The sequence below is a fragment of the Ranitomeya imitator genome, chromosome 9 (genome assembly GCF_032444005.1).
Source record: "Ranitomeya imitator isolate aRanImi1 chromosome 9, aRanImi1.pri, whole genome shotgun sequence".
NCBI classification, from domain to species: domain Eukaryota; kingdom Metazoa; phylum Chordata; class Amphibia; order Anura; family Dendrobatidae; genus Ranitomeya; species Ranitomeya imitator.
Genome location: NC_091290.1, coordinates 133636557 through 133661848, shown reverse-complemented (window position 1 = coordinate 133661848; position 25292 = coordinate 133636557). Strand labels below are relative to the sequence as shown.

The 25292-nt window shown below is 44.2% G+C and overlaps 1 protein-coding gene across 1 annotated transcript; it reads right to left on the bottom strand.

Moving 5' to 3' along the window:
• Positions 1–688: 688 nt before the first annotated feature.
• On the bottom strand, positions 689–25156 carry LOC138648638 (nuclear pore membrane glycoprotein 210-like). Its single transcript, XM_069738424.1, has 40 exons — positions 24975–25156; positions 23812–23948; positions 22174–22305; positions 21053–21146; positions 20778–20928; positions 20568–20694; positions 20319–20477; positions 19548–19757; positions 19350–19459; positions 18794–18934; positions 18511–18645; positions 15833–15988; positions 15467–15722; positions 15044–15189; positions 14728–14949; positions 14478–14651; positions 14158–14350; positions 13715–13803; positions 13537–13641; positions 13251–13352; positions 12857–12979; positions 12022–12149; positions 11710–11842; positions 11558–11620; positions 11033–11212; positions 10120–10200; positions 9824–9955; positions 9592–9744; positions 9399–9490; positions 9146–9320; positions 8899–9074; positions 8542–8762; positions 6758–6894; positions 6044–6170; positions 5622–5771; positions 4644–4879; positions 4316–4505; positions 3559–3663; positions 1945–2007; positions 689–851 (listed from the first exon to the last, which is right to left on the bottom strand). The coding sequence occupies exons 1-40, from the start codon at positions 25139–25141 to the stop codon at positions 757–759; spliced, it is 5766 nt and encodes a 1921-aa protein (XP_069594525.1). The 5' UTR covers positions 25142–25156; the 3' UTR covers positions 689–756.
• Between the last annotated feature and the right edge of the window lie 136 nt (positions 25157–25292).

The window sequence follows — 25292 nt, the reverse complement described above, 5'->3', positions numbered from 1 at the left end:
GGGCCTCATTGTCACGGAGGCCCACAGCCCCCAACATCAGGCCTCATATCACAGTTCTTAAAAACTACATACAGTATAGATAGAACCATATGATAAAACCACTGATGACATTCCTCTTCCTCCTCTTCCTCCTGTTCCTCGTCCTCCTCCTCTTCCTCCTCTTCCTCCTGTTCCTCGTCCTCCTCCTCTTCCTCCTGTTCCTCGTCCTCCTCCTCTTCCTCCACAAACAGATGCACCATGACTTGTAAGCCGAATCTCCCTCACTAATGTTGGTCCATACAACCTCTCTCACCCCAGCCGTGATGACCTGACATTTTCTATATTTTCTCTCCCTCTTCCCCTTCAGGAGAGAGTTAAATAATAACTCACGGACCAGATCCTCCCCCCTCATTCCTAAAATCAGGATCCTTCTGAAAACCTCACAACTTCCAATAAATAACAGAGGTGGAAGGGAGACGCTGACTCCACCGTAGTATCGTTTTCTATCATCACTTCCTCATTTTGGGGGTTTTGTGTGAAATTTTGTCCAATTTTCCTCTATTTTTTGTGCGTTGTTCCAATACATACATAGGAAATAAACTGTATATTATAGGACTATTATAGGACTGTAGGTCGCACTTTTACAACCTTGTTGCTCTTTTCTCTCTGCTCAGTAAATAACCAACAAAAACAATCTCAAACCAAATTAACTTTTATTTCCAAGTTGAACTTTTCTTTTTTTCTGTAGTCTCATAACTTCTTGTATGGGATGGAGCATTAAGGTCCTGAGCTCCAGAGATGTAAACGGAAATTGGATCTCCTTCTCACGATGTTGTAGGTTACGTCCTGTGGGCTTCTCGTAGCCGGTTGACCTGGATTTAGAAGAAGGAGACAATGAAGTGGGGAACCCTTCGTTACGGTGTCCTCACGCCTTATTCTCGCCTCTCTCGTATAGGTACATACATGTCAATGGTACAAATATCCCTCAAAGAGGTTTTGCAGATAGATATTGATGACTTATGTACGTTGTGCACATCCAGCTCTTGTGGGACCTGGTTACAGCATCTTGGTGGGGTTGATGAGTGTCGAACCCCACCACTTTGATAGTGGTGACCAGTCCTAACGCTAGATCATGCATTACTTTTACCGACGCTTATTCTGGATTTACAAGGAAGTGAGAAATGGGAAACCTTGATGAGTCTTGTGGTTTTTCATTTATGTTCTCTACATTCGGCAAAACCACCAAGGCAGCCGGATTGTTCTTAGGAAGGGGTTGATGATGAATCATTCCGCGAACTCTCTTTCACCCCCCTTCCCCATCTTATCCCTGACCCTTTCTTGTCTTATGTTTCTACTCTATTTGTACCGGGTTTTTCAGCCTCTTTTTTAAAAATTCACAATGGGAAGCCACGCTGATAAAAGAAGAGAAGAAGCGGTGCTGTCCCCTAGGAATCCGCTCCCTGGTCCGGCGCCGCCGTTCTGACGTCTTGACCACCCATCGCCTGATTGCTTCCGCCATTGAAGGTGAGAGATCAACATAACATCACCGCTGGACCGGGGCGCAGATTCCCGGAGTGACTTTTCTTTTTTGTTAGTAGGGATCCCAATGTGAATTTTTTTTTTTAAAAAGCCAGAAGACCCCTATATTCCATTATGGTTTATTTGCAGGTTATTCCACACGCTATTTCTTGTTTATGCAGTGACTGAACCTAGCAAGCTCTCTGCCTGCAGACACTGAACCAGCAGGGACTGCTGGGAGATTTCAGCTCCAATATCACCAGAATGCTGCTGTGAGAGAGATCGGACTATGATACGGGCAGTAAGCCAAGTTAAATCAGAATATATATATATATCACAAATATCTGAGCTGCAGTCTGACGTTCGGCTCACATTGGCATCTTTCCTGGTTTGTCTCCTCTTACCCAACCAGCTTCTCGTGTAGGAGACGACTTCTTGGTAACTCACCGTTTGAAGTTGACCTATAATTGATGGATGTTGTCCTCTGATGATCAGTGATAGCTCTGTAGCCTGGAAACAGACGTGTTCAGTGTGAGGAGCATTGTCTACGTATCAGTAAGGGAAGCGGACAGAGGATGAAGCTATAGGGCCCCAAGGGAGTGGCAGAGCGTGTGCGCCAACGCCTGGGGCAAGGCAGTATTGCACCCGCTATTCCAGTAATAATACCCCCTCCAAAAGTAACATAGTTAGTTAGTTAGTAAGTAAGGCCGAAAAAAGACATTTGTCCATCCAGTTCAGCCTATATTCCATCATAATAAATCCCCAGATCTACGTCCTTCTACAGAACCTAATTGTATGATACAATATTGTTCTGCTCCAGGAAGACATCCAGGCCTCTCTTGAACCCCTCGACTGAGTTCGCCATCACCACCTCCTCAGGCAAGCAATTCCAGATTCTCACTGCCCTAACAGTAAAGAATCCTCTTCTATGTTGGTGGAAAAACCTTCTCTCCTCCAGACGCAAAGAATGCCCCCTTGTGCCCGTCACCTTCCTTGGTATAAACAGATCCTCAGCGAGATATTTGTATTGTCCCCTTATATACTTATACATGGTTATTAGATCGCCCCTCAGTCGTCTTTTTTCTAGACTAAATAATCCTAATTTCGCTAATCTATCTGGGTATTGTAGTTCTCCCATCCCCTTTATTAATTTTGTTGCCCTCCTTTGTACTCTCTCTAGTTCCATTATATCCTTCCTGAGCACCGGTGCCCAAAACTGGACACAGTACTCCATGTGCGGTCTAACTAGGGATTTGTACAGAGGCAGTATAATGCTCTCATCATGTGTATCCAGACCTCTTTTAATGCACCCCATGATCCTGTTTGCCTTGGCAGCTGCTGCCTGGCACTGGCTGCTCCAGTAACGACACCCCCACAGAAAAGGTAAATTTCATATTACTCCTCTTTTGTACCCATGACGTCATTGTGCCTCCTACACGTTTTGGCCCGCAGGAGAGTGTGGCTTCCTGCTCTATCGCACGCGGCTCTTGCCCAGTTCACCAGGCCAGAAGTCTATGGTATACAGTATGTGCACCACAGCTAATTTCTTTCGTTTTTTTCTTGAGAATTTTGCGCTCAGGGTAACCTCCCTCGTGACCCCCACTGCCAAACAATCATTTTACCAGGGACCTGCACCAATCACACACTTTTATAATATTGTTATCCAAATTAGCTCCCCTCCAGAAGGAAGAAAATTGCCTCTCTACTGCCACCTACAGGTCGCTGCAATGTAAACCATCAGTAATACAGAGCTGTGTGACATCCCGAGTCATATCCCACGGCTGTGACTTATAGGTGGCTCTATAGAGAGTTTTTTTTTTCCTTTTGGGGGCGCACTGCCATCTTCCCATAGAGAAATCTCATGACTCCCCCCAGTTCTTGCTTGCTAGCTCTGTAGGGAAAGGTCATGCAACCTATAACATCTCCCTTGTTGGAGCAGCAGGCGGGGGGCTACTCTGATACCCCAAATAGGAAAACACGTGAAATTCCGTGCTGGATTAAATTAGCTGTGAATGGGGGATGGGCCCAGTATTTCTGCAACCACCATGCTGGATAACCTACCAATGACAATGACGCAGTAAACGGCCACTGCTGCAAGCACAGTGAAGATTATAACGGAGGCGAGGACAGTGATTTTTGACCGAGACCCCTGGTCACCCTCCCGACCTGTAATGGAAATGATCAATAGTCATTGGGTCAGTTAGGAATGAAAACACAAAGGAACCTTCACCGTTATTATACGCATACATCAGTGAGCTGCAGCTGCTGCAGAACTACAGCGTTTTCTGACACCTGCCACTACCTGACAATGCTGGGAGTTGTAGTTTTGCAATAGCTGGGGAACAACTTTGATACAAGGAAATAGAAGCATTATAAATGATATTAAGCAGTTGCATAAATAACAATTCCTTAACTTGGAAATATATATAAAACCATTGACATGTTAAAGAGGCAGAAAACTTGATTGGTCGCATAAGCTGTGAAGATGGGTCAATAGAAAATCTATTACCGTAGTTTGTTTTTGGTCTCAGAAAAGAGCGCTGATCATCTTAGCACTTTCCCCCCCCCCCCCCCCCTTCATTTTAGGGATAAGTGGGGTCTCCAGTCGGCACTTGGATCGCTACCAATTAAAACTTTCAACATTTCAAAAGCTTTGTGACAGTGCAGCTACTCTCCTAGATAGGGTCCAAGTTGTCAGCTTGATTCTGCTGCCATCTAGTGGCCACATCTACTAATTGCATTCCGTAGAACTTGGCACCATAATCTGTAGAAACTGCTAAATATTGCACAATCTAAAGTAGTAAGAGATCAAACTGACCTTGTGCAACCGTCACTGGCAGCACCACGTGCTGACCCGTCAGGGCACATGAGATATTAATAGTCACTGGCACTGGGAATAACTGGATGGATGCGAGGTCCAAAATAGAGACGGGAAAGAGAAACAGTCCTGTGTGCTTTTCTGAAGCTATGGCGTTCCCAAGCAAGAAGTCTGGAAAACTTGATACTATCTGTAGGTAAAAGAAAGTGTCGTTGGTTTATGTATCTCCATTTTTTATAGTAATACCCCTCTAAAATTAGAAAATGTGGCAACCAGCATCATGGCCACCATTACATTTCACCACCCAGCGGTCATCATAACAACTTACCTCCACATTTCTTATGACGTCGCTGGTCCCATAGATCCTGATACAATCATCAAGATTGTTGTTACTGAAAATCAGCTCAGATTGGTTTATGTGGAAGGCTGGACAGAAAGGGACATGGATGAGCCCGATTGCTCCATTCAGAGAGGCTCTTATAGCCACCGAGGTCTCCGTCGTGCTCAGGGTTTGCATCTCCAGGTCTGTCAGGGGTCGGATGGAGATCTGACAAATATATTGTTCTAGAAATACAACACGTCACAGGATAAGGCCTCAGAATAAGTTGTGCTGTGTACGCACAGGAAAAAAACAACACTATTTCTATCCGTTATATGACCTGTATCCTGCATTTGTCACAATTTCCCTCCTCTGCAGGCTCTGTCTCTGAGCTGGTGGGGTGGGGATGAGCTGCTTTGATGCCTCCCATACACAGCACACACAGACATGGGGTATTCCAGCTCTCCTGTTTCCACAGCACATGATCAGAAGGATCAGCATAGCGAAAAAATATGCAGAAGTACTGAGCAGTGTAGCTGTGAATACAGATTTTGGGTGTGATAAAGCATACAGATGTTGCTGCTTTCTTTTATCTGGTTCTCGCTTTATCATTCTGCTGCTCGCTCCCGATCCCCTGTCCTTAGACTTTAATAGCTCCCTGCAGACCCGGCTGCAATCTCTGCTGGAATTTCTGCTCCTTGACATCAACACAACAGCTCTTCTTCTTCTGTCCACGGGGCATGACTGTTGACGTCATGCTGATTGACATCTGGCTCCCCGCAGTTAGGAAGCAGGGAGCCGACTGTCAATCAGTATGCCGTCAGCAGTAACGTCCCGTCAACAGAGCAGAGAGGAAGAGAAGTCGCTGCTTTGTGGACGTGACGTTAGAAAATCGGCGCCGAGCACAGCAGGCAGGTGGGTAGCTACCTCTTCTTAAAGTCATAGTAAAAAAAATAAAATGTCCTTTGCTTCTGACCGTACCCGTACCTGTCTCCATGCTGAACTCTGGTCTGATCTGGAACACCTTGGAAGCCGGGATGGGAAAGGATTGGTTACTGAACTGCACCGAACAGAGCAGGTGATTGGCAGGCGTCAGCATATTCTTCACCGCCTCCATCTGTGCGTTGCTGCACGGACCTGGCCAATAAAAAATATAAAGAGCGTGCAACAACAACAAAAAAGTGCTGGCCTGAGTATACAGACAAAGGTGTTCAATGAGAGAGAAGCACTTGAAGGACTATGTAAAGGAGCGTATGATCAGCCATTTGTCCTTTCTCCAATGTCCAGTGACCTCAGCTGGAAAATCCTCTGGAAAGTCATGAAGAAAGTTTCCGGAAGTGATAGATTTAAGCCAGATTCCCAGGACTAGAGGATTACCAACTACACCTGCAGACATGTCCCATCCTTACCTTTTATAATGGGCTCCGAGAGACTGAAAGCCACCAGCAATCTGTACTGACGTGTGGACGGGAAGTTAGTGACGTGACTTTGGGATACAAGTCTCATAATGAGGGACTTGGAAGATTCGATTGTGATCTGAAATGAAAGATTATGGATTATTACCCTCTAAACGATGGCGAAACCAATTTAAATGTTTCATACAGGGCATATATCGGAATCCATAATGGTAGGCAACTAATTGGAGACCCCGTATAATGGCCGACCACATACAATTGCCAATATACTTCTGCCGTTTGAGGGGTAGTCCACGTTCAGGGACAATTTATTTTTTCTTAAATGCATATATTTTTAGCTAAAAAATCATTTTCGTAATTGGGTTACGTTAAAGAATCTGCCTTGTTTTCCTTCTACAGCCTCTGTCTATTGCTGGCTGTAGAATGAGTTAGCTGAGAATCCATCAGTGAGCTTAATCTGACAATCTAATGGGAACATTTTTTTTTCCTGTCTTTAACTTCTCTGATTTATGACCACAGACCACATCAAAGTTGAATGTTCAGGAACACAAAGAGCTCATAAAAGCCAAATGGAGAATATTTTTACCCCCAAATGCATAAATGTAAGTGTAAAAAAAAAAAAAAAAAAAAAAATATATATATTTAGATTTGCTGTACCGCCATGTCTTATATCACAGGTGTATTTTCCTATAAGCCAGAGACTCTCACCTGCTTGTATGTGGTGAACATCCCAGTAATGATATAGAAGACATTGGTGATCCCTTTACAGCGAGCTACGGCCGCACCTGTCACTGCGTCTACCTGCAGGAATGGACCTTGTGACGACTGCCAGACCCCCGGTTCATCTGGTGAAGGACAAGGAGGATTTGGTGTGACAGAGTCTTCATTAGCCCAACGGTGGAAATCATACATTTTACTATCGCCCCTGCCCAAAGTTGGATCTCTAACAACCCAAGACAGAATATTTTAAGACTTGATAAAAGAGACCCGAGGACATTTTTGAACCCATGTATGTGAGATTTCAAATGTTTGCAATTTTTCAGAATTATGATGTACCTCTCAGAAAATGCACCCATCTTACTCAATGTGCCCCAAAATGCACCAATTGCCAGGCTACTTATCTCTGCTATTCCAAGGTGCTGTCTGCACCCTCTACTTTCCTGCACTGCTATTCCAAGGTGCTGTGTGCACCCTCTACTTTCCTGCACTGCTATTCCAAGGTGCTGTCTGCACCCTCTACTTTCCTGCACTGTTATTCCAAGGTGCTGTCTGCACCCTCTACTTTCCTGCACTGCTATTCCAAGGTGCTGTCTGCACCCTCTACTTTCCTGCACTGTTATTCCAAGGTGTTGTCTGCACCCTCTACTTTCCTGCACTGCTATTCCAAGGTGCTGTCTGCACCCTCTACTTTCCTGCACTGTTATTCCAAGGTGCTGTCTGCACCCTCTACTTTCCTGCACTGCTATTCCAAGGTGCTGTCTGCACCCTCTACTTTCCTGCACTGTTATTCCAAGGTGCTGTCTGCACCCTCTACTTTTCTGCACTGCTATTCCAAGTTGCTGTCTGCACCCTCTACTTTCCTGCACTGCTATTCCAAGGTGCTGTCTGCACCCTCTACTTTCCTGCACTGCTATTCCAAGGTGCTGTCTGCACCCTCTACTTTCCTGCACTGCTATTCCAAGGTGCTGTCTGCACCCTCTATTTTCCTGCACTGTTATTCCAAGGTGCTGTCTGCACCCTCTATTTTCCTGCACTGTTATTCCAAGGTGCTGTCTGCACCCTCTACTTTCCTGCACTGCTATTCCAAGTTGCTGTCTGCACCCTCTACTTTCCTGCACTGTTATTCCAAGGTGCTGTCTGCACTCTCTACTTTCCTGCACTGCTATTCCAAGGTGCTGTCTGCACCCTCTATTTTCCTGCACTGTTATTCCAAGGTGCTGTCTGCACCCTCTATTTTCCTGCACTGTTATTCCAAGGTGCTGTCTGCACCCTCTACTTTCCTGCACTGCTATTCCAAGGTGCTGTCTGCACCCTCTACTTTCCTGCACTGCTATTCCAAGGTGCTGTCTGCACCCTCTATTTTCCTGCACTGCTATTCCAAGGTGCTGTGTGCACCCTCTACTTTCCTGCACTGCTATTCCAAGGTGCTGTGTGCACCCTCTACTTTCCTGCACTGCTATTCCAAGGTGCTGTGTGCACCCTCTACTTTCCTGCACTGCTATTCCAAGGTGCTGTCTGCACCCTCTACTTTCCTGCAACAAGTTTCACCTCTGTTATTCCTGTGTTATTTCCATATTTCTTACATTAGTGTTCTGCCCGCACATTTTGCTCTGCTGCATCCAGTACTTCCAGCACTGCTGATACACCAGTTCTACTGGACCTCACCATTCAGCATAACCTCAACATCAGTATGTCCTTCTCTGCTGCTCACCCTGACCAACAACTTAGAGTATCTACCTCACCAGTTGAATCCATACTGGTACTAATCTCACCATTACTGTTGACCAGCTCTGTATTGAAGCAAATTACTTCTCCTACTGCAACGGATTGTTTAAGCTCTGGCGATATGGCATCTTCTACAGATATCGCCACAAAATCTGCCATTCCTGGATGTGCTTCATCCCAGACTCTCAGGAGGGTATCTCCTTGCATCACTGTCGTTATCATGAAGGTGTAATTCTTAATGCCTGGTTCGATTAGTAGGAGATCATCTCTGTTTAAGAGAAGAGAAAAAAACCTAATAAGTAATGCTTGAGTATGTGAAGACAAACAGGCAGCCTTGGGCAATGTTCTATCAGCTTATCCCCATGATTCCCATTTTTTCTCCATAGTATCCAATTTTCTGGTACCTGTTTGTTGAAAACCGAAGTTGGGTTTTCTGGGCGTGGAATCTTTCGCCAATGCTAGAGTAAAAGTGCACAGTGAGGTCCAGGGTTATACCGACAGGAAACGAGGCCAGCAGATGGCCACTTCTGGTATGGAGCTTGCGTTTGACGTCAATTCTTAGGTAGGAGACAGGAGCCACCTGGAAAAGGTTTAGAGTAGGGAGTAAGAGAAAATGTCATCATATTCATGTTTTTGAGTATTGCCTCCTACCTGCACCCCAACGACAAGGTTCTGGGTAATTCCAAATGGTTCCACAGCTGTGATCTTTAGGATGCCAGATCCGGTAATGCCTCCAGCTCTCAGATGCCCCTGCCCATCTTCTTCAATCACCGAAGAGTTGGGGAAGGACTGAAGCAAGTAAGAAGTCACGGAAGCTCCTCCATCTCTACATGTAAGGGTACAATTACCGGAAAGTCATCCACTTGTTCTAAAGAAATGACTGGAAATGTTCTGTTCTCCTTACTTGTTTGTAGTCACAGTGAGATAAGAATTTGGAGCCATTAGGATCTGCTGAGCAGAATATTTGAGGAACGCTAGAGAGAAGCTACGTAAAACCTTTTTTCCATCCAGAAAAAAAAAAGACAAACAGTCTAAGACTTGGAAAACCAATCTTTGCCAATGACTATTAAAAGAAGAACCGTAAGAACCAGACACACCACCACTTGTACTTGGTCTCTTAGCTCCGTGGTATTGCCCTCAAGCTGGCCACCAGACACAGCACGTACGGTCACTTTAATGTTTACCCTGCCAACCGCCCAAGTTCGAACCAACTGAGCAAAGTTTAACTCTGACCGCAACTGTACGGATTCCTGAAAATACAAAAAAAAATTAAATTCTCGCTTATCGTGAAAATATCTACATGAGAGATGTCACTTTTTTTGTTATCACCTCAATCATACGTGGCTCCAGGGTCACCACATCTCTCTTATTTAATGACCAGTAGAATTGCAAAGGAGGCTTTGAGTTGCCAAAGGAAAATGGTGTCTGTGTGCTGGAGACCCCCATCACATATACAGGCATCTGCAACAGGGAGGAAATGTCACTGTTATTGTGACCATTGATAGGAACCGTTGACCTACGTGTAGAAGTAGATGCATTCATCTAACATTTCCACTAATCAAGTGTAGAAAAGTTGCCTAAATAATTTATGGTTAAGGGTGACGGCAGGGAGCTCCTGTACAGACCTCCGATGGTGTAATTAGACGGGTCACGGGGATGTGGATCCTAATCGCTTTCAGATAAACGACCTCGACCACGATCTCATCCTATGAGATAAAACAGATGGAGTCATAGATTTAATAGGGTCATGTTTTATCTAAATATTGGGCTAAACTGACTTTCTTATGTGTATGGGGGGGCCTTTTCACTTTCCCTCCATGATCTCAGGAGAAAGAAGAATCGGTTACATTGAATTTTAAGACCCAATCCTTTTCTCAGAAGAGATAAGATGATCCCACCACTGTCCCAGTTCAGAACACATGAACACTCATGCAGTAGGTTGAACGAGCATTTTGCTGACTGCATATGGTCATCTTAAAGGTTAAAGATGAAAATCACATAATTGTGGATAGGTTCCCATTTATCCTTTGCTCTTCGCTGAGCACTGCTTCGAGGTTTCCACCCATGAAAACAGGATTCATACTGGACCCTCGATTAAGCTATTCCATATAGCTGGGTAAACTTTGGTTCTGGCAGCGTCCTTTTTTTTTTGGGCAGGCATAAAGGCGGTCTACCTTTATGGTTGCTCAACTCAATATTCATGATTTCAGTATAGTAGGGGGAGCTGTTTATAAGGGTGTCCAGTTGAGGGACCCTTCAAACCAGACAAATCTTCAAACCTGTCCCCCGGCTATAGTGTGTTTTACAAAAACAAGCATTGTTTAACTCTCCCTTCTCCGGTTCAGCACTGAGCATTGCAGACAATATCCGACACTGGGAGCAGCAGTGGAGACTCAGCGTTGAACCCAGGGAGGGTGAGAAAAGCACTTAATTTTTATTTTTTACTGCTAGATGAAAGGTTTTTTTTTTCTACAGAGATAAAAATCTCTCTATGAAAATTACGTTTTTTTTATACTAAAATCTGTGTAAAGTCGTTACCTGTGAAAACACCGTGGATTGGCCATTATCTTCTCTTATGGCCTGAACAGTTCCTCTGATTTTGGTAGTTCCGATGGCTAATCCAGTCACCTGACCCACTTCATTTATGGTGGCTACGCTGTCATTAATGATGGAAAATTGGATCACGGACTGTGGCTGCGGTCCTCCCTCGGACGTAACCTGGAAAAGGTCAATCCATATGAAGAACTAGTCAAAATGATAAGAGGTCCGAGTCTGTGCTAGGGTGAACCCAATATATTGACTAAAGATGAGTAAAGATGTCATCGATCTGTGGAGCAGATACTGTATGCCATATGTGATGGCGGTGTTGGGTGACCCTTACGGGATTTACTAGTGAGCTCTATCTTTCTTCTGATTGTTACTCCTCCTCAGACATCAGGGTCCATCGCTGCATGTCCCTATATACTTTATAGATATTGATTTTTTTCTTCTTTGAATTTTCCAGACGCGTGGTGCAAAAAAAAAAAGACATCATGCTACAATCTATCGAAAAAAAGCTCTCACCTGCATCATATTGTAAGGGATCAATGTCAGCTTCTCTGGGAGCAGTCGGAAAGGTGCAAATACCTACGGAGAAATCCAGCATGTGTGTACTGTACATAACAGGAGAATATTGGACATGTATTACGCGCCGGCACCAGTGCTGGCCATCGCACCTCCACCGGATAGGGGTCTGATGTTATCTTCCTCCCTGCTTTATCCTCTGCGGTCACTACCACCGTTGCCTGTCCTACGTCAGTGCCATGAAGGCGGTAACTCCAGGAGTACTTGTCACATTCAGGCAGCTGTCTGAAAAAGAAAAGTTTACGCTGAAACGACAAAATATGTGTTATTTTTCCCAGTTACTAATTAACATGGGACCAGATTACAAAAAAATAATATAGTATGTATGTAAAATCATTTCTGTTGATGATTTGCAAGGGCACAACTGATCCCTACCAATCCCTAGAATGAAGGGGATTGTTTACTTGAGAATGATGATAGAACTGGAGCTCTGGACTCTCAGTTGCATGACGTTGAAGTATTTATTCAGGAATGGCCTATGGGAAGAATCCCAGACTTTCACCGAGATGTCTACAGACTTTCCAACTTCCACCTAGAGAAAAACACAAAAGGTGAATGTGTGTATACTGTCACTTAGTGACTAAGGGCTGTGGGTGCTTACCTGATCCCTCGAACTAGAGGGCACCCTAGTCTATCCATGTCCCCCGGCTTACCCCTGAAGGTGGAGACACCAGTGTCACATGCCTTGCTATGCTCCTATGTTAGCCCTTATCTGTTCCCTCCACACCCAAAAACTCCAGTGGAAACCACTTCATGAAATTCTCCATCTTTGGGGAATTTTTGGAGATGTTTTTAAAGTCCAAAAGCAGTTTTCGAGCATTTTGGAAGAGCTTTTTGCAGTCTCTTGATTGGATAGTGCCTAGTTTGATGCGGATTCCATCAGGAGCCACTTCAAAGAAGCGACATATACTATACTTTTCCACCAGGTATTTTTCAAGCAATTTTTCTTCATTTGTTTTTTGGAGTATACCAGCTGTAAACACTTTGATGCATTGGGTGTTTTCATTCTTCTGCTTCGGGACCTGTAGTTAACTGATCAGTGGGGATGCCACCAGTCGGTCTCCAACCATTCTGATATTGGCGACCTTTCCTAAGGTTGGGTCATCATCATCAGTGCCTATGACCTGGATAACCCCATTAACTTCATTGGCGCTTCTTGGAGTTGAAGAACATAATTTTATTAGCCAGTTTGACTGGATAGTCGGTGACAACACAAAAGCAATATAATGAAAATATTACCTTATCGAACAAATTAATCTCCAAGTTATAGATGTCGGAGATGTGGATGGTGACATGGTTTGCTGATGAGATACACAGGTCATGCACCTCCAATGTCAGGGTCCCGGGGTGCAGAGGGGTCACCTGGAGAAAGATGCAGAGGTCTTTTGGTGTTTGCTCTTCTTCTCACACTGTATAGAGGTGTAGACTATAGCACTAACAGTATACAGTTATGTTTCGCAGCCTCGCCGTCCCAATAATTGATGCAATTCTCCTTGTCAGCAAATTGGCGGTAACTGCTAAAATGCAAAAACTCTCACTCTAGTCAGTGGGAACTTATTAGTCATCAAAGTGTTTGTGACTTAGCAATAAAAAAAAAAAAAAAAAAATCCCTCTATTTTCTGTTCCCTGTTACCTGCACCGTGTTCTCTGCTTCTACATACGCAGAATATGCAATCCGGGGATCGTTAACGTTCACCAGAAAATATCCTGATCCTTCCACTAAGTAAAACATTTCCTACAAAGTAAAAAATAAATAAATATATATTTATAATCAAATCGTAACATAAAAATTCTGTATTTCTATCAAAGGACATGGCCAATGAAGCAACGTACAACTTAGTTAAAATGTGCCATTAGAAACCAGGCGCGGCTTTTACCATGACAACTTTTGCCATTTTTGAAGTGAACGTCCAGCTCACCTCAACGTTTTGGTGATTGAACACCGTGATGTCATCGGGTGAAATGGACACGTCGTCAACCATGGACAGTTCCATCGTGGTGGTGATGAGAAGCGATGACGTTTCCTGTTATTAGAAACGTCTTGGTGATATTTGTCGCCTCCGCTCCACAACATTAGGATTTTTTTTTTTCACTTACTTCGACCTGAACCCAGGACTTGTATCCGGCACAGGTGACGCTGATGGAAGATGTCCCTTTTATCTTCTTCGCTTCGAGAAGATGCTGACCTATGGGAAGCCATTACCATCATATGATTACGACGCAGTGCGCCATTATCCTGCACTTTATATCTTGGCTCTCACTGTTGTGTGAAGGTAGTCGGTGCCAATAAAAAAGGTTGCAAGTTGCATTTACCCTTCTCACCTCCACCGTACCAATTCATGCAACAGTCCTTTGTAGATTGTGTTCCTAACCAACGCTGCTGCACCCTTCGGTTGATTTTATACCGATACCCTCCTTATGGCACTAGTTACTTATTTCCAAGTAGCCATCATTAAGATGTGGCACATTTGTAGAAAATTATTGAAACGTCTTGACATCATCTTGTACGTATGTTGTGTATCTGAAGCCTAACCGCTTACCGTGTAACCATGTCTGTCCGGTGCCATCACTCTTTGGTATCTCCTGCATGCCCTGGCTAGAAGAGAGATGGGCGGTGGTCTCGTTGGAAGAGGTCCAATCTATTGCCAGTGAGCTGAAGTTATCAAATTTCCTCTTGTGCTGGTCAAAAATGATCAGCTCCAGTTTTGTGTCCCTCAACATGGACACGGTCATCTAGATAAAGGATATCAGCAGTTTGGACAAAGACTGGATTCAGGTCTGATATCTTCTCCAAATACCATTTATGTCTTATATTCTACTATGTCTACAGAAGGAACTGGTCAAGAACAAAAAGTCTTACAAGTTGCTTCTTATGTTTCGGGATGGGGCATGGCGGCGCTCCATCGAGTGCAGAATGCAGCGGATACAAGGACATGCTCGCAGGAAGAGCACAGATAAGATTGACTTCTACTATTTCCACGGACGGTCTCGGATTTAGAATTCCAGGATTGTTTCCCAATTGGAATGTCAAAATCTGCGCAACAAAGTCTACATTTTACCTCCGTCATTAATGTGTCCAACACCGTCAACGTTTTCTGTCGCTCGCTTACCTGTTCCCCTAGTTTGGTGCACTGGACCTGATACATGTGTAATTTCTGCTTTGCCTTGGTAAGATCTCCAATTTGGCGAATCTGAACGCTGTCCCAGTCTTTGGCAGTGAGCCACATAAAGAAACTGGTTGGCTCTGGAAGCCATGGGCCCGGACCACCTTCAAACACCATGACCTTGGTGGACTGGAGGGAAAGAACCGAGGTGTGCACTGGATCCACTGCCTGCAAAAACAAGCAATATAGAGAAAAACTGAGCAGCAACCAGCAAAAACCTACAAGTATGAGAGTGCCGGGATTATGAAGCTTATAAGTGTACCTTAAGAGCGCTATAGGCTGAGAACATGGTGCTGTTGTGGCATTCCCTGTCATCTGTTGTTACACTGACTTTGAGGACAATGTGTCCGGGGTTTTGTGCAAGTATCTTCAAGCAGGAACATGATGGAGGCGCAAACGTGCATCTATCTATTGCCAAGGAAGACATATTATCAAATTACTAGTAGAAAGAGACCTTATTATCCAAGAAGTAGCAATCCGGAGTGAAGCTCTTCATCCATTACCCCAAGGCACCACTTGCAGACACTGCCAAACTTTAGTGGCTCTCTCCAGCCACTAATATAACAGTATGCGCTGGAGTTTCTGCATTCTGATAATAGGGAACAGTCAGGCAATCTCATAGGTTCTCTTTAAGGAGATAACCGCCATCGATCATACATAGCTGTTGGTTTACGGCATATCTCACCTTCTTGGAGGCTGAACACTCCACCCTTGTCCATGCTGACGTGCAGCAGAAGCAGAGAGCAGTTTACGAAGGGAATGATGGCATCCTGATATTTTCCGTACACCACTACAGGAATATTTATCTCGCGGCCGACCTGTGTGTCAGCATTGGGTGGAAGGAGCTCCAGAGAGGTGACCGGGAGCACCAAAACCTGCATAAGGATGGATGCACAACTCAAGAGCGAAACATAAACCTCTAGAAAAGTTGAAAGAAGTTGCAAAGGGCAAAAAAGTTTTGTGGAGGAAAAAAATCAACTATAGGGATCTGTTTCGTCGATCCTGACAGTGTAAAACAAATGTCCAATATGAGAAGTCCTGGCTTACTTACATGGCTCTGACTGCTGTGTAGCGGGTTCATGATGTCATTCGCCTGGATCAGACAGGGGCCAGGTTGTCCTCCCGTGGTGACGATGCCTCTGGCGTTGATACTTGCGATGCTCTTGTTTGTGGAAAACCAGGAGACGTTCCCGCTGCCTCCCTCGGCCTAAGGAGAATATTTTGTGTAAAGTTTTGTGCATATTATACCTTCCACCATCAGATGCCTGCTCTCCTAGCTATAATAAGGCATATATTGTATAGGCTGCACGTGTATGTGACTGCAGCTGCTTTCATTGTCTATAGGACTGTCGGAGGTCTGGTCCAGCGCTCGGCTATCTCCCAGTCCCATAGGCAGAAGATGGAGATGTGCTATTGAATGTACACAGCCACTCCATGTACTTAGTGGTTTAATAGACCTTAGTTCTAATATGTGGGGGACCTAGTAGTCAAAACTCCATAGTTTGGCCATGTATCCGCTCTTATGTGGATGGGTAATAAATTGCAATCATGGGCGCCAAGTTGGTAATTTATCCACAGGATAGAGGATAGGATCCCAAAGTTTCTGAGAGTGCGCCACCGCTCCATTCATTGTCTGTGGGACTGCCAAAGAGAGCTGAGCCTTGGTTATCTCCAGCAGTCCTATAGACAATGAATGGTGTGGAAGTGCGCATCCTCTTGGGAACGGTGTAGGGTCCAGCAGTCGATATCCTATGAATTGGAGAAAACGTACATACTTGTTACCAACCTTTTAAGTTTTATACTATGAATATTTGTCAGTATACGGTACTTGAAAATTTCTAGAAAAATATAATTTATATACAGTTAGGTCCATATATATTTGGACAGAGACAACGTTTTTCTAATTTTGGTTATAGACATTACCACAATGAATTTTAAACAAAACAATTCAGATACAGTTGAAGTTCAGACTTTCAGCTTTCATTTGAGGGTATCCACATTAAAATTGGATGAAGGGTTTAGGAGTTTCAGCTCCTTATCATGTGCCACCCTGTTTTTAAAGGGACCAAAATTAATTGGCCAATTGACTCCAAGGCTATTTCATGGACAGGTGTGGGCAATCCCTTTCTTTATGTCATTCTCAATTAAGCATATACAAGGCCTGGAGTTGATTTGAGGTGTGGTGCTGCATTTGGAAGGTTTTGCTGTGAAGTAAACATGTGGTCAAAGGAGCTCTCCATGCAGGTGAAACAAGCCAACCTTAAGCTGCGAAAACAGAAAAAACCCATCCGAGAAATTGCTACAACATTAGGAGTGGCAAAATCTACAATTTGGTACATCCTGAGAAAGAAAGAAAGCACTGGTGAACTCATCAATGCAAAAAGACCTGGGCGCCTACGGAAGACAACAGTGGTGGATAATCGCAGAATAATCTCCATGGTGAAGAGAAAGCCCTTCATAACAGCCAACCAAGTGAACAACACTCTCCAGGAGGTCGGCGTATCAATATCCAAATCTACCATAAAGAGAAGACTGCATGAAAGTAAATACAGAGGGTTCACAGCACGGTGCAGCCACTCATAAGCATCAAGAATAGAAAGGCTAGACTGGACTTTGCTAAAAAACATCTAAAAAAGCCGCACAGTTCTGGAAGAACATTCTTTGTACAGATGAAACCAAGATCAACCTCTACCAGAATGATGGAAAGAGAAAAGCATGGCGAAGGCGTGGTATAGCTCATGATCCAAAGCATACCACATCATCTGTAAACACGGCGGAGGCAGTGTGATGGCTTGGGCATGCATGGCTGCCAGTGGCACTGGGTCACTAGTGTTTATTGATGATGTGACACAGAACAGAAGCAGCTGAATTAATTCTGAGGTCTTCAGAGCCGCCATACTGTGTGCTCAGATCCAGCCAAATGCAGCCAAACTGATTGGTCGTCGTTTCATACTACAGATGGACAATGACCCAAAACATAAAGCCAAAGCAACCCAGGAGTTTATTAAAGCAAAGAAGTGGAATATTCTTGAATGGCCAAGTCAGTCACCTGATCTCAACCCAACTGAGCAGCATTTCACTTGTTAAAGACTAAACTTCAGACAGAAATGCCACAAACAGCAACTGAAAACCACCACAGGGAAGGCCTGGCAGAGGATCAAAAAGGAGGAAACACAGCGTCTGGTGATGTCCATGAGTTCAAGACTTCAGGCAGTCATTGCCAACAAAGGGTTTTCAACCAAGTACTAAAAATGAACGTTTTATTTAAAATTATTGAATCTGTCCAATTACTTTTGGTCCCTTTAAAAACAGGGTGGCACATGTTAAGGAGCTGAAATTCCTAAACCCTTCATCCAATGTTAATGTGGATACCCTCAAATGAAAGCTGAAAGTCTGAACTTCAACTGCATCTGAATTGTTTTGTTTAAAATTCATTGTGGTAATGTCTATAACCAAAATTAGAAAAATGTTCTCTCTGTCCAAATAAATATGGACCTAACTGTAAACACTGCCCCAAAAATGACAAAAATATTCTACCTATTAACCAGAAAAATACATTTTTTTGTTAAGCCTTTAAAGCTATCAGTTTTAGAATACTTTTGTCTTTTTTGGTTCTTACATAGATTTTTCTTAGTAACATGCAACCACAATATAATTTTTTTGTTATTGTAGGTTATAAAAAGGATATAAAAAAGAGGTGTGCGTCCAGAAGGTTTTTACCAGCCTCACCTTTACTGTGTACAGATAGGATGCATTTCTTGGGTAAGCGGGTAATGCCAGGGTTTGGGGAGCCAGGGTAATGGGCGAGAAAATTTTCACTTCTTGTTTCTGGGAAATTGGGTTTGAAAACATCCAGAGTTCATCCTGTCAATGACACAAGAAATATCTCATTTCTAGACAACCCAATGATCCACAACAATTTGGAATTCGGTGGCCATCAGGTGACATAATACTCACGCCGCCATCATTGCTTTGTAATACTTTGTGTGTAAGTTTATGCCTTTGATCTTACCTCGGGATCGACACCAATAAGTGACGCATTGAAGGTTGTGGTACCTGTATGGATGGCGCGTACCACATGGTATGACCCGTTTTTAGAGGAAAACATCAAACTGAAACATTCGGAGGGAAATTGAACACTGATCTGTAGGTTCTGTAAAAGAAGAAGAAACTAAATGGACCAGGGATCTTAATGAATATTGAGCTTATGTGTTTTGTATCTGTAGTATGCAGCTTAAAGAGGTGGAAATGCCGCTGTTCTCCTGAATCCGGCGATGTTTTTCTTTTGTTCCTGCGCCTCTCCGTTCCTGAGATATGGCCCCTTTTTCCCTGTATATAAAACTAGTCTTGTTAACCAAGTGGGCGTTTTCCTCAATAAGATGGCCACACCCGCTTGTATACAGGGAAGACGGGGCCATATCTCAGGAACGGAGAGGAGCAGGAACAAAAGAAAAATGACGCCGGATTCTGGAGAACAGCGGCTTTTACACCAGGTAAAAAGAATTACATGTTTATGGCAAATCACAGATCCTTTGGATATACTTATTACATTAGTCACGAGTCCATACCTGTGAGGGATAGACCCGGCGACTGCTTATCTTGTCGTACACCTCAATGGTGACCTCGTACGATTTTTCTACCTCCAAAATCCAGAGCTCTCCAGGACTTATGGAAAACCCTGAGGGAAATAACATAGTCATTATATGCTACATGTTTGTCGGTGATCTCGGTCTGCGGAGGGGTGTAAGAAGCAGTATGACCCTTACCGAGAAATCCCGGCTCTACCACACACACTGTGCAGTTAGGGAGGCTGGAACCGCCGTGCGTGGTGGCAATATCTAACGGCACATTGAGTTTTACTTTACATCTGATCCTTACAAGGATGTGGGGGGTTGTATGGACAACACTGGCCCACCAGGGGATATGACAAAGAAAGGAGAACGCTGGAGTAGAGGATTTCTCTAGTATGGAAACTTCTGAAACTTTGAAAATCATATTATTTGGGTATTTGTCTTCATTCCTGTTTTTAAAAAAAATATGCATGTTAGTAGGTTCCAATCCCCGGCTTCTCCCCAGTCACCTGCCATCAGCTGCATTGATGTCAGAACATACGCATTTGGAGTACGGATGATGGCAGTGATCGGTCACCCCCTGTCTCCTCTTGTCAGAACAATCCCACCGCAGCTTGGATGAAAACCTGATCAGGAGCACTGACGAAACTCAGATCGATAGGAGCTGACCGATCACTGCCATCATCTGTACTCCAAATGCGTACATTGTGATATCAATGCAGCTGAAGGCAGAAAAATAGACTGGGGGAAAAAGAGGGATTCGGAAGCTACTCACATGCCATATTTTACAGGAATAACGACAATTCCGATAATAAAGAGATTTGCAAAGTTTAATAACTTTTCATGCCGGACAAAATTAATAAAAAAAAAAAAAAAGTTTATTAACTCTTTAATCAATGATCTGGGCACATAGGAATAACCCAGGATAAAAGATGGCAGGAATCCTAAATCGTTGGCGTAGGATACTCTTGTGGGTGAAGATCAGGTTGGCGCAGCCCAGTTGGAGAGCCGTCACTGTAAGGGAGGATTCATCAAGATCAGCGACAGGAAAGTCAGGGTCGCCTCCTGGAAACAGCACCTGGTTCTCCAGCTGCACTATATAATTGGCCAAAGGTGGATCCATCCCTGCAGGTACAAAAAAAAAAGGTGAATATCTTCATTTGGTCTTTAGGGCAAGTTGCCACCATTGTCTTGTTATACCCCGGGCACCTGTACCTTTATGCTCCGCCAGTCTCCGCACTTGGAAGTGGACGCGAGCCATCTTTAGCAGGAGGACCTCGCAGCACGGGGTCAGGAATATCTTCTCCAGGACCACCAGGCGTATACTGGTCACCGGTATGTGCTGCGGGGAACAAAGCATTGCCAATGGAAGCTGTAACAATATAAAGACTGCAGCGCGGGACCGCCAAAGTCAACGGATCTCACCTTGTAAAATTCACCTTCTATCCGCACTTTGACAACGCTGGCTCCTGTGCGGACTCCTGACACCAGGACAATATCTCCCTGTTTTCCAGCTTTTTCCATCGATATGATATACTCAGGGATGTAATACTGTGTCTCCGTGTAACGCAGAATCCTACAGGGAAATCACTGATCATATAATGATGTCGGGGATACATTGCATCTGCCCCCTTAGAGCCAATATAAGGGGTAAGTAATGGCCCAAATTGCCATCTGCAATAGTTTCTCCTTTTCCTCACCTGATCTTTGTAGAAGTTTTGGAGATTCCTGTAGATTCATCCATCATCACCATCCACTGGAAGCTTATCCCGGCCAAACTGCTGAAGATATTACCTGTGGGTTACAAAGCATCGAAGCTCAGCGTCACAAGCGGATGATTTCTGATCGCTTGTAGCTAGTGATTAATTCGTATTTCCGTTTTTTTCCCCTACGTTTCTTATAGTGGACGTTCGCTATACAAATACTATAAGAAACGTAAACTGTGAAAAATCTGATATGAATCCGCAAGTACAATCCCAGGCTGATTAGTTCCGCGTGTACCGTAAATATCAGCCACGTTTTCCACACAGAATTCTTGGGATATTTGATGGAAGCAGTTTTCATTTCTGCACGAGTGAAATTTGTGTCCGTATGAGCTGTGGCATTATGTGGGTTTCCAGGGCTCCGGGCAATTTCATGTATTGTCGCCCCTAATTCTGCAATAATGCCCCTGAATGCACCCTAAAAAAAACAATGACTTGAGTTCTCCCTTTAGGCTATGTTCCCACCATGAACTTTTGGGGAGTTTTTGATATATCAAGTAAAATGGATTACTTGCATTTTTTCGAAAATACGCAGCACAAAAAAAAAAAGCACATGGTGGGAACGTAGCTTAAGAAAGTGTTAATGCCACCTAAACAAGCAATGATGACCCCTTCAAAGCCAACAATACCACTTTTTATTCCCCCTTCTGCAAAAAAAAAAAAAAAGTTTGTACTCTCCCAATCTGAGCGACTGTGCTCTCTTCTCCCATGCACACAGAAGGGTTTGCACAGGCGGCGCAATAAAGCCGCCAGCACCTCATAAGCCTATAGCTACCCTTGGTCTACAGGATGGAGAGTGGTTGGGATCAACTGTAATGGCGCCATATTGACACCGGTACAGTTTAGCCCTTGACCAGGATCCAGGTGGCTTCGATCTTCCTGGGCTCCTCTGATTCTGCTGCCATAGTTTGGACCAATGGCGCAACCAAGCCACTGGTTGGCATTGTCCTTCTTTAGGAGCACCGCTCCCCTGCAAACGGAGAGCCACGAAAAAGAGGAGCGGAGACCTTAAGAGTGAAGTATGTTGGTATGAGGTTATTAAAATGATAGTTGCACACCTTCTTTATCTAACCCAGCAACAGTAAGTTCCACCGGAGCGTCGTCCACATACAGCTCTCGAGTCCGCGATTCAATCTCCAGTGTCACTATGAGATCCACAATCACATCACAACGCAAGACTTGTCCGGTCACTGCAGGTAAGACAGGCTTGTAAGTTATTGCATTTTGAAGAAAGTAAAAAAGGGGTTGTCCATCTTTTTTTGAGAGAGTTTTTAAAAAAAAACCTTAAAAGTATGTACCGTATTTGTTGCTAAAAAATTTTTTTTTGCTATTTAGTGTCATTAAAAATGTTGCACCGTTTGGCTTTTACAGGCTTATTGTTTCCCGGCACATTCAACTCTGATGTGATCTGTGATCATAAATCAGCGGAAGGGAGGTCAGAAAAAGTCTGATGGCCCTCCCATTGGACCATCAGAATGGGCTCACTGACAAATTCTCCATTAACCCATCCTATAGACAACGCAGCACAAATGCTGTAGGTGGCAAACGGTGCAATATTTTTTTTACAAACCCCAATTTTGAAAAATATTTGTAGGCAAAAATACATGCACAGTCACAGTCTGTCTGTTGATCAACATTAGTCACAGTCTGTCTGTTGGCCGCCAGTAGTCACAGTCTGTTTGTTGGTCACCATTAGGCACAGTCTGTCTGCTGGCCATTATTATCCATAGTCTGTATGTTAGTCATGATTAGCCACAGTCTGTGTTCTGGCCACCATTAGTCACAGTCTGTGTGTTGGTCACCATTAAGCACAGTCTATGTGTTGGTCACCATTAGGCACAGTCTGTGTGTTGGTCACCATTAGGCACAGTCTGGGTGTTGGTCACCATTAGGCACAGCCTTTGTGTTGGTCACCATTAGGCACAGTCTGTGTGTTGGTCACCATTAGGCACAGTCTGGGTGTTGGTCACCATTAGGCACAGTTTGTCTGCTCACCACTGTTAGGCAGTGTGTGTTGGTCACCATTAGGTACGGTCTGTTTGCTGACCACCATTAGCCAAAGTCTATTTGTTTGCCACCATTAGGCACAGTCTGTCTATTGGCCATCATTAGGTACAATTTGTTGGTCATCATCATGCACAGTTTGTTGGTCACCATTACGATATGTCTGCTGACCACCATTAGGCACAGTGTGTCTGCTGGCCATGATTAGGCACAATCTGTTGGTCACCATTAGCCACATTCTGTGTGTTAGTCACCATTAGGCAATGTCTGTCTGTTGGCCACCATTAGGCACGGTCTGTCTGTTGGCCACCATTAGACATCGTAAATCTGTTGGCCACCATTAGGCACGATCTGTCTGCTGACCACCATTAGACACAGTGTGTCTGCTGGCCACCATTGGGCACTATCTGTCTGCTGACCAACATTATACACAGTCTATCTGTTCATCACCATTAGGCGCAGTCTGTCTGGCCACCATTAGGCACAGTGTGTCTGCTGGATATTATTAGGCACGATCTGTTTTCACCATTAGACCCAGTCTATCTGTTGGTCACTGTTAGCCACAGTCTGTGTATTGGTCGCCATTAGGCGCAGTCTGTCAGCTACGATTAGGCACAGTCTGTCTGCTGACCACCATTAGGCACAGACTGTCTATTGGTCAAGATTAGGCACAGTCTTTCTCTAGTACCTACCTATTTCTTGGGCAATCACTACTGTGGTCTGACGCTTGGGCTGTTCTGATTTGCATTTTAGGATGGCTTTCTGTGAGCACAGGGTGTTGTTCTCAAATATTGGTGTCACAGAGATGATCTCTGTGTGGTGAACATACCTACAGGTAAAACATCATGTTCGCGTTAGGAATGGCACATTTTGCTGCATAGACCTGGCTTTATAACCAGAAGGTTTATGTCACGATTCACACCGTGACCGTCACCCACACATCACAGATAGGGGTGACTTTAGGCCAACAGACGGCTATCACATGTGCAGGGGTCTTATCTTAGTTATCCCTCCACTCCACAATGTGATGAAAAAACCACACACAAGGCTATTGACCTCTTAGTTTACGGCAGGGGCTTATTTTAGGTATCCCACTGCTCTTCAATATACCACGAACTGCAGGGATTTATGTATATCCCACTTACAGTTCCACTTGAAACTTGCAGCTCTCTGGCGCCCCCCTTACTCTCAGGTCAGATTAGGTACTGCACCTGGGGTAATTAGTCGCTAGAAAGGCTGCCTGCTATGTACTGGCTATTGGGCATGCTGCAGCGACGCATTAAACTATTCCCACTCAGGCGGGAACAATAATTATCAACGCCACGGTCGCTACAACGACTCCCAACTACCCAGTACAAACGTATGCTGCCACCAGCTTCAATTAAACGGGTCCGAAGCTAACCCAAAACAGTAGCGTAATTCCCTTCAGAAGACTTGGGGTACGTTTTAGCGCATGAAGAACGAATCTAGTATTAAATATTATACTCCGTCAAAGGTTTCAGGCAGTGTTTATAAAAAGTTATATAAAGATGTTACAATATGAGACAATTGAACATATGTACAAGGTAATTATAAAAATAACAGGGGTTAAAGGAGAAATCAACACTTACATGTGTTCAGAGCATTGCAGGCAACCAGGCTAGGTCCATATATCCCAATGCAGCTTTACATGAACACCTGAGCCTTACACTATGGCTGGTCCGAATAACTAAAGCAATTGTTACCATCCACCTCTCGTGTCTCCCCTTTTCCTCATAGTTTGTAAGCTTGCGAGCAGGGCCCTCACTCCTCTTGGGATTACTCCAGATTTACCAAAAGCAATTTCCCCATAATGGAACAGAAGAATATGACTCACCAGGTATAGCATCCTCCACCAGCCTCAATGGTGTAAGGGACCTCCAACCCTGGGAAGAAGGGCAGGAGAACTTTGGGAACAGACAACCTGGAGGCCTCGGTGGTAACTCGCAGAATGGCAAAGAGTGCGGTGTACATGTACAATGCAATGGATCCGTGGGATCTCATCTTTCCAGACACAAAGAAAAGCTTAAAAAATAGATGAAACAAAGATTAAACTGACCAATACATTAACTCAAACACGTTAAGAACTAAGGACTTGTTCAGACATCAGTTTTTGGAGGGGGAATTTGTACTTGAAAAAATTTGACCTATTTTC

Bases quoted from the DNA above. Each gene is read 5' to 3' on its own strand.
- LOC138648638 (XM_069738424.1), bottom strand. From the start codon at position 25,141: ATGAGATCCCACGGATCCATTGCATTGTACATGTACACCGCACTCTTT. The intron at 11,213-11,557 runs GTGAGAGCTTTT...GACCTTTTCCAG, and splicing joins TCCCTTACAATATGATGCAG to GTTACGTCCGAGGGAGGACC. The intron at 2,008-3,558 runs GTAGGTTATCCA...GTCTGTTTCCAG, and splicing joins TTACTGCGTCATTGTCATTG to GCTACAGAGCTATCACTGAT.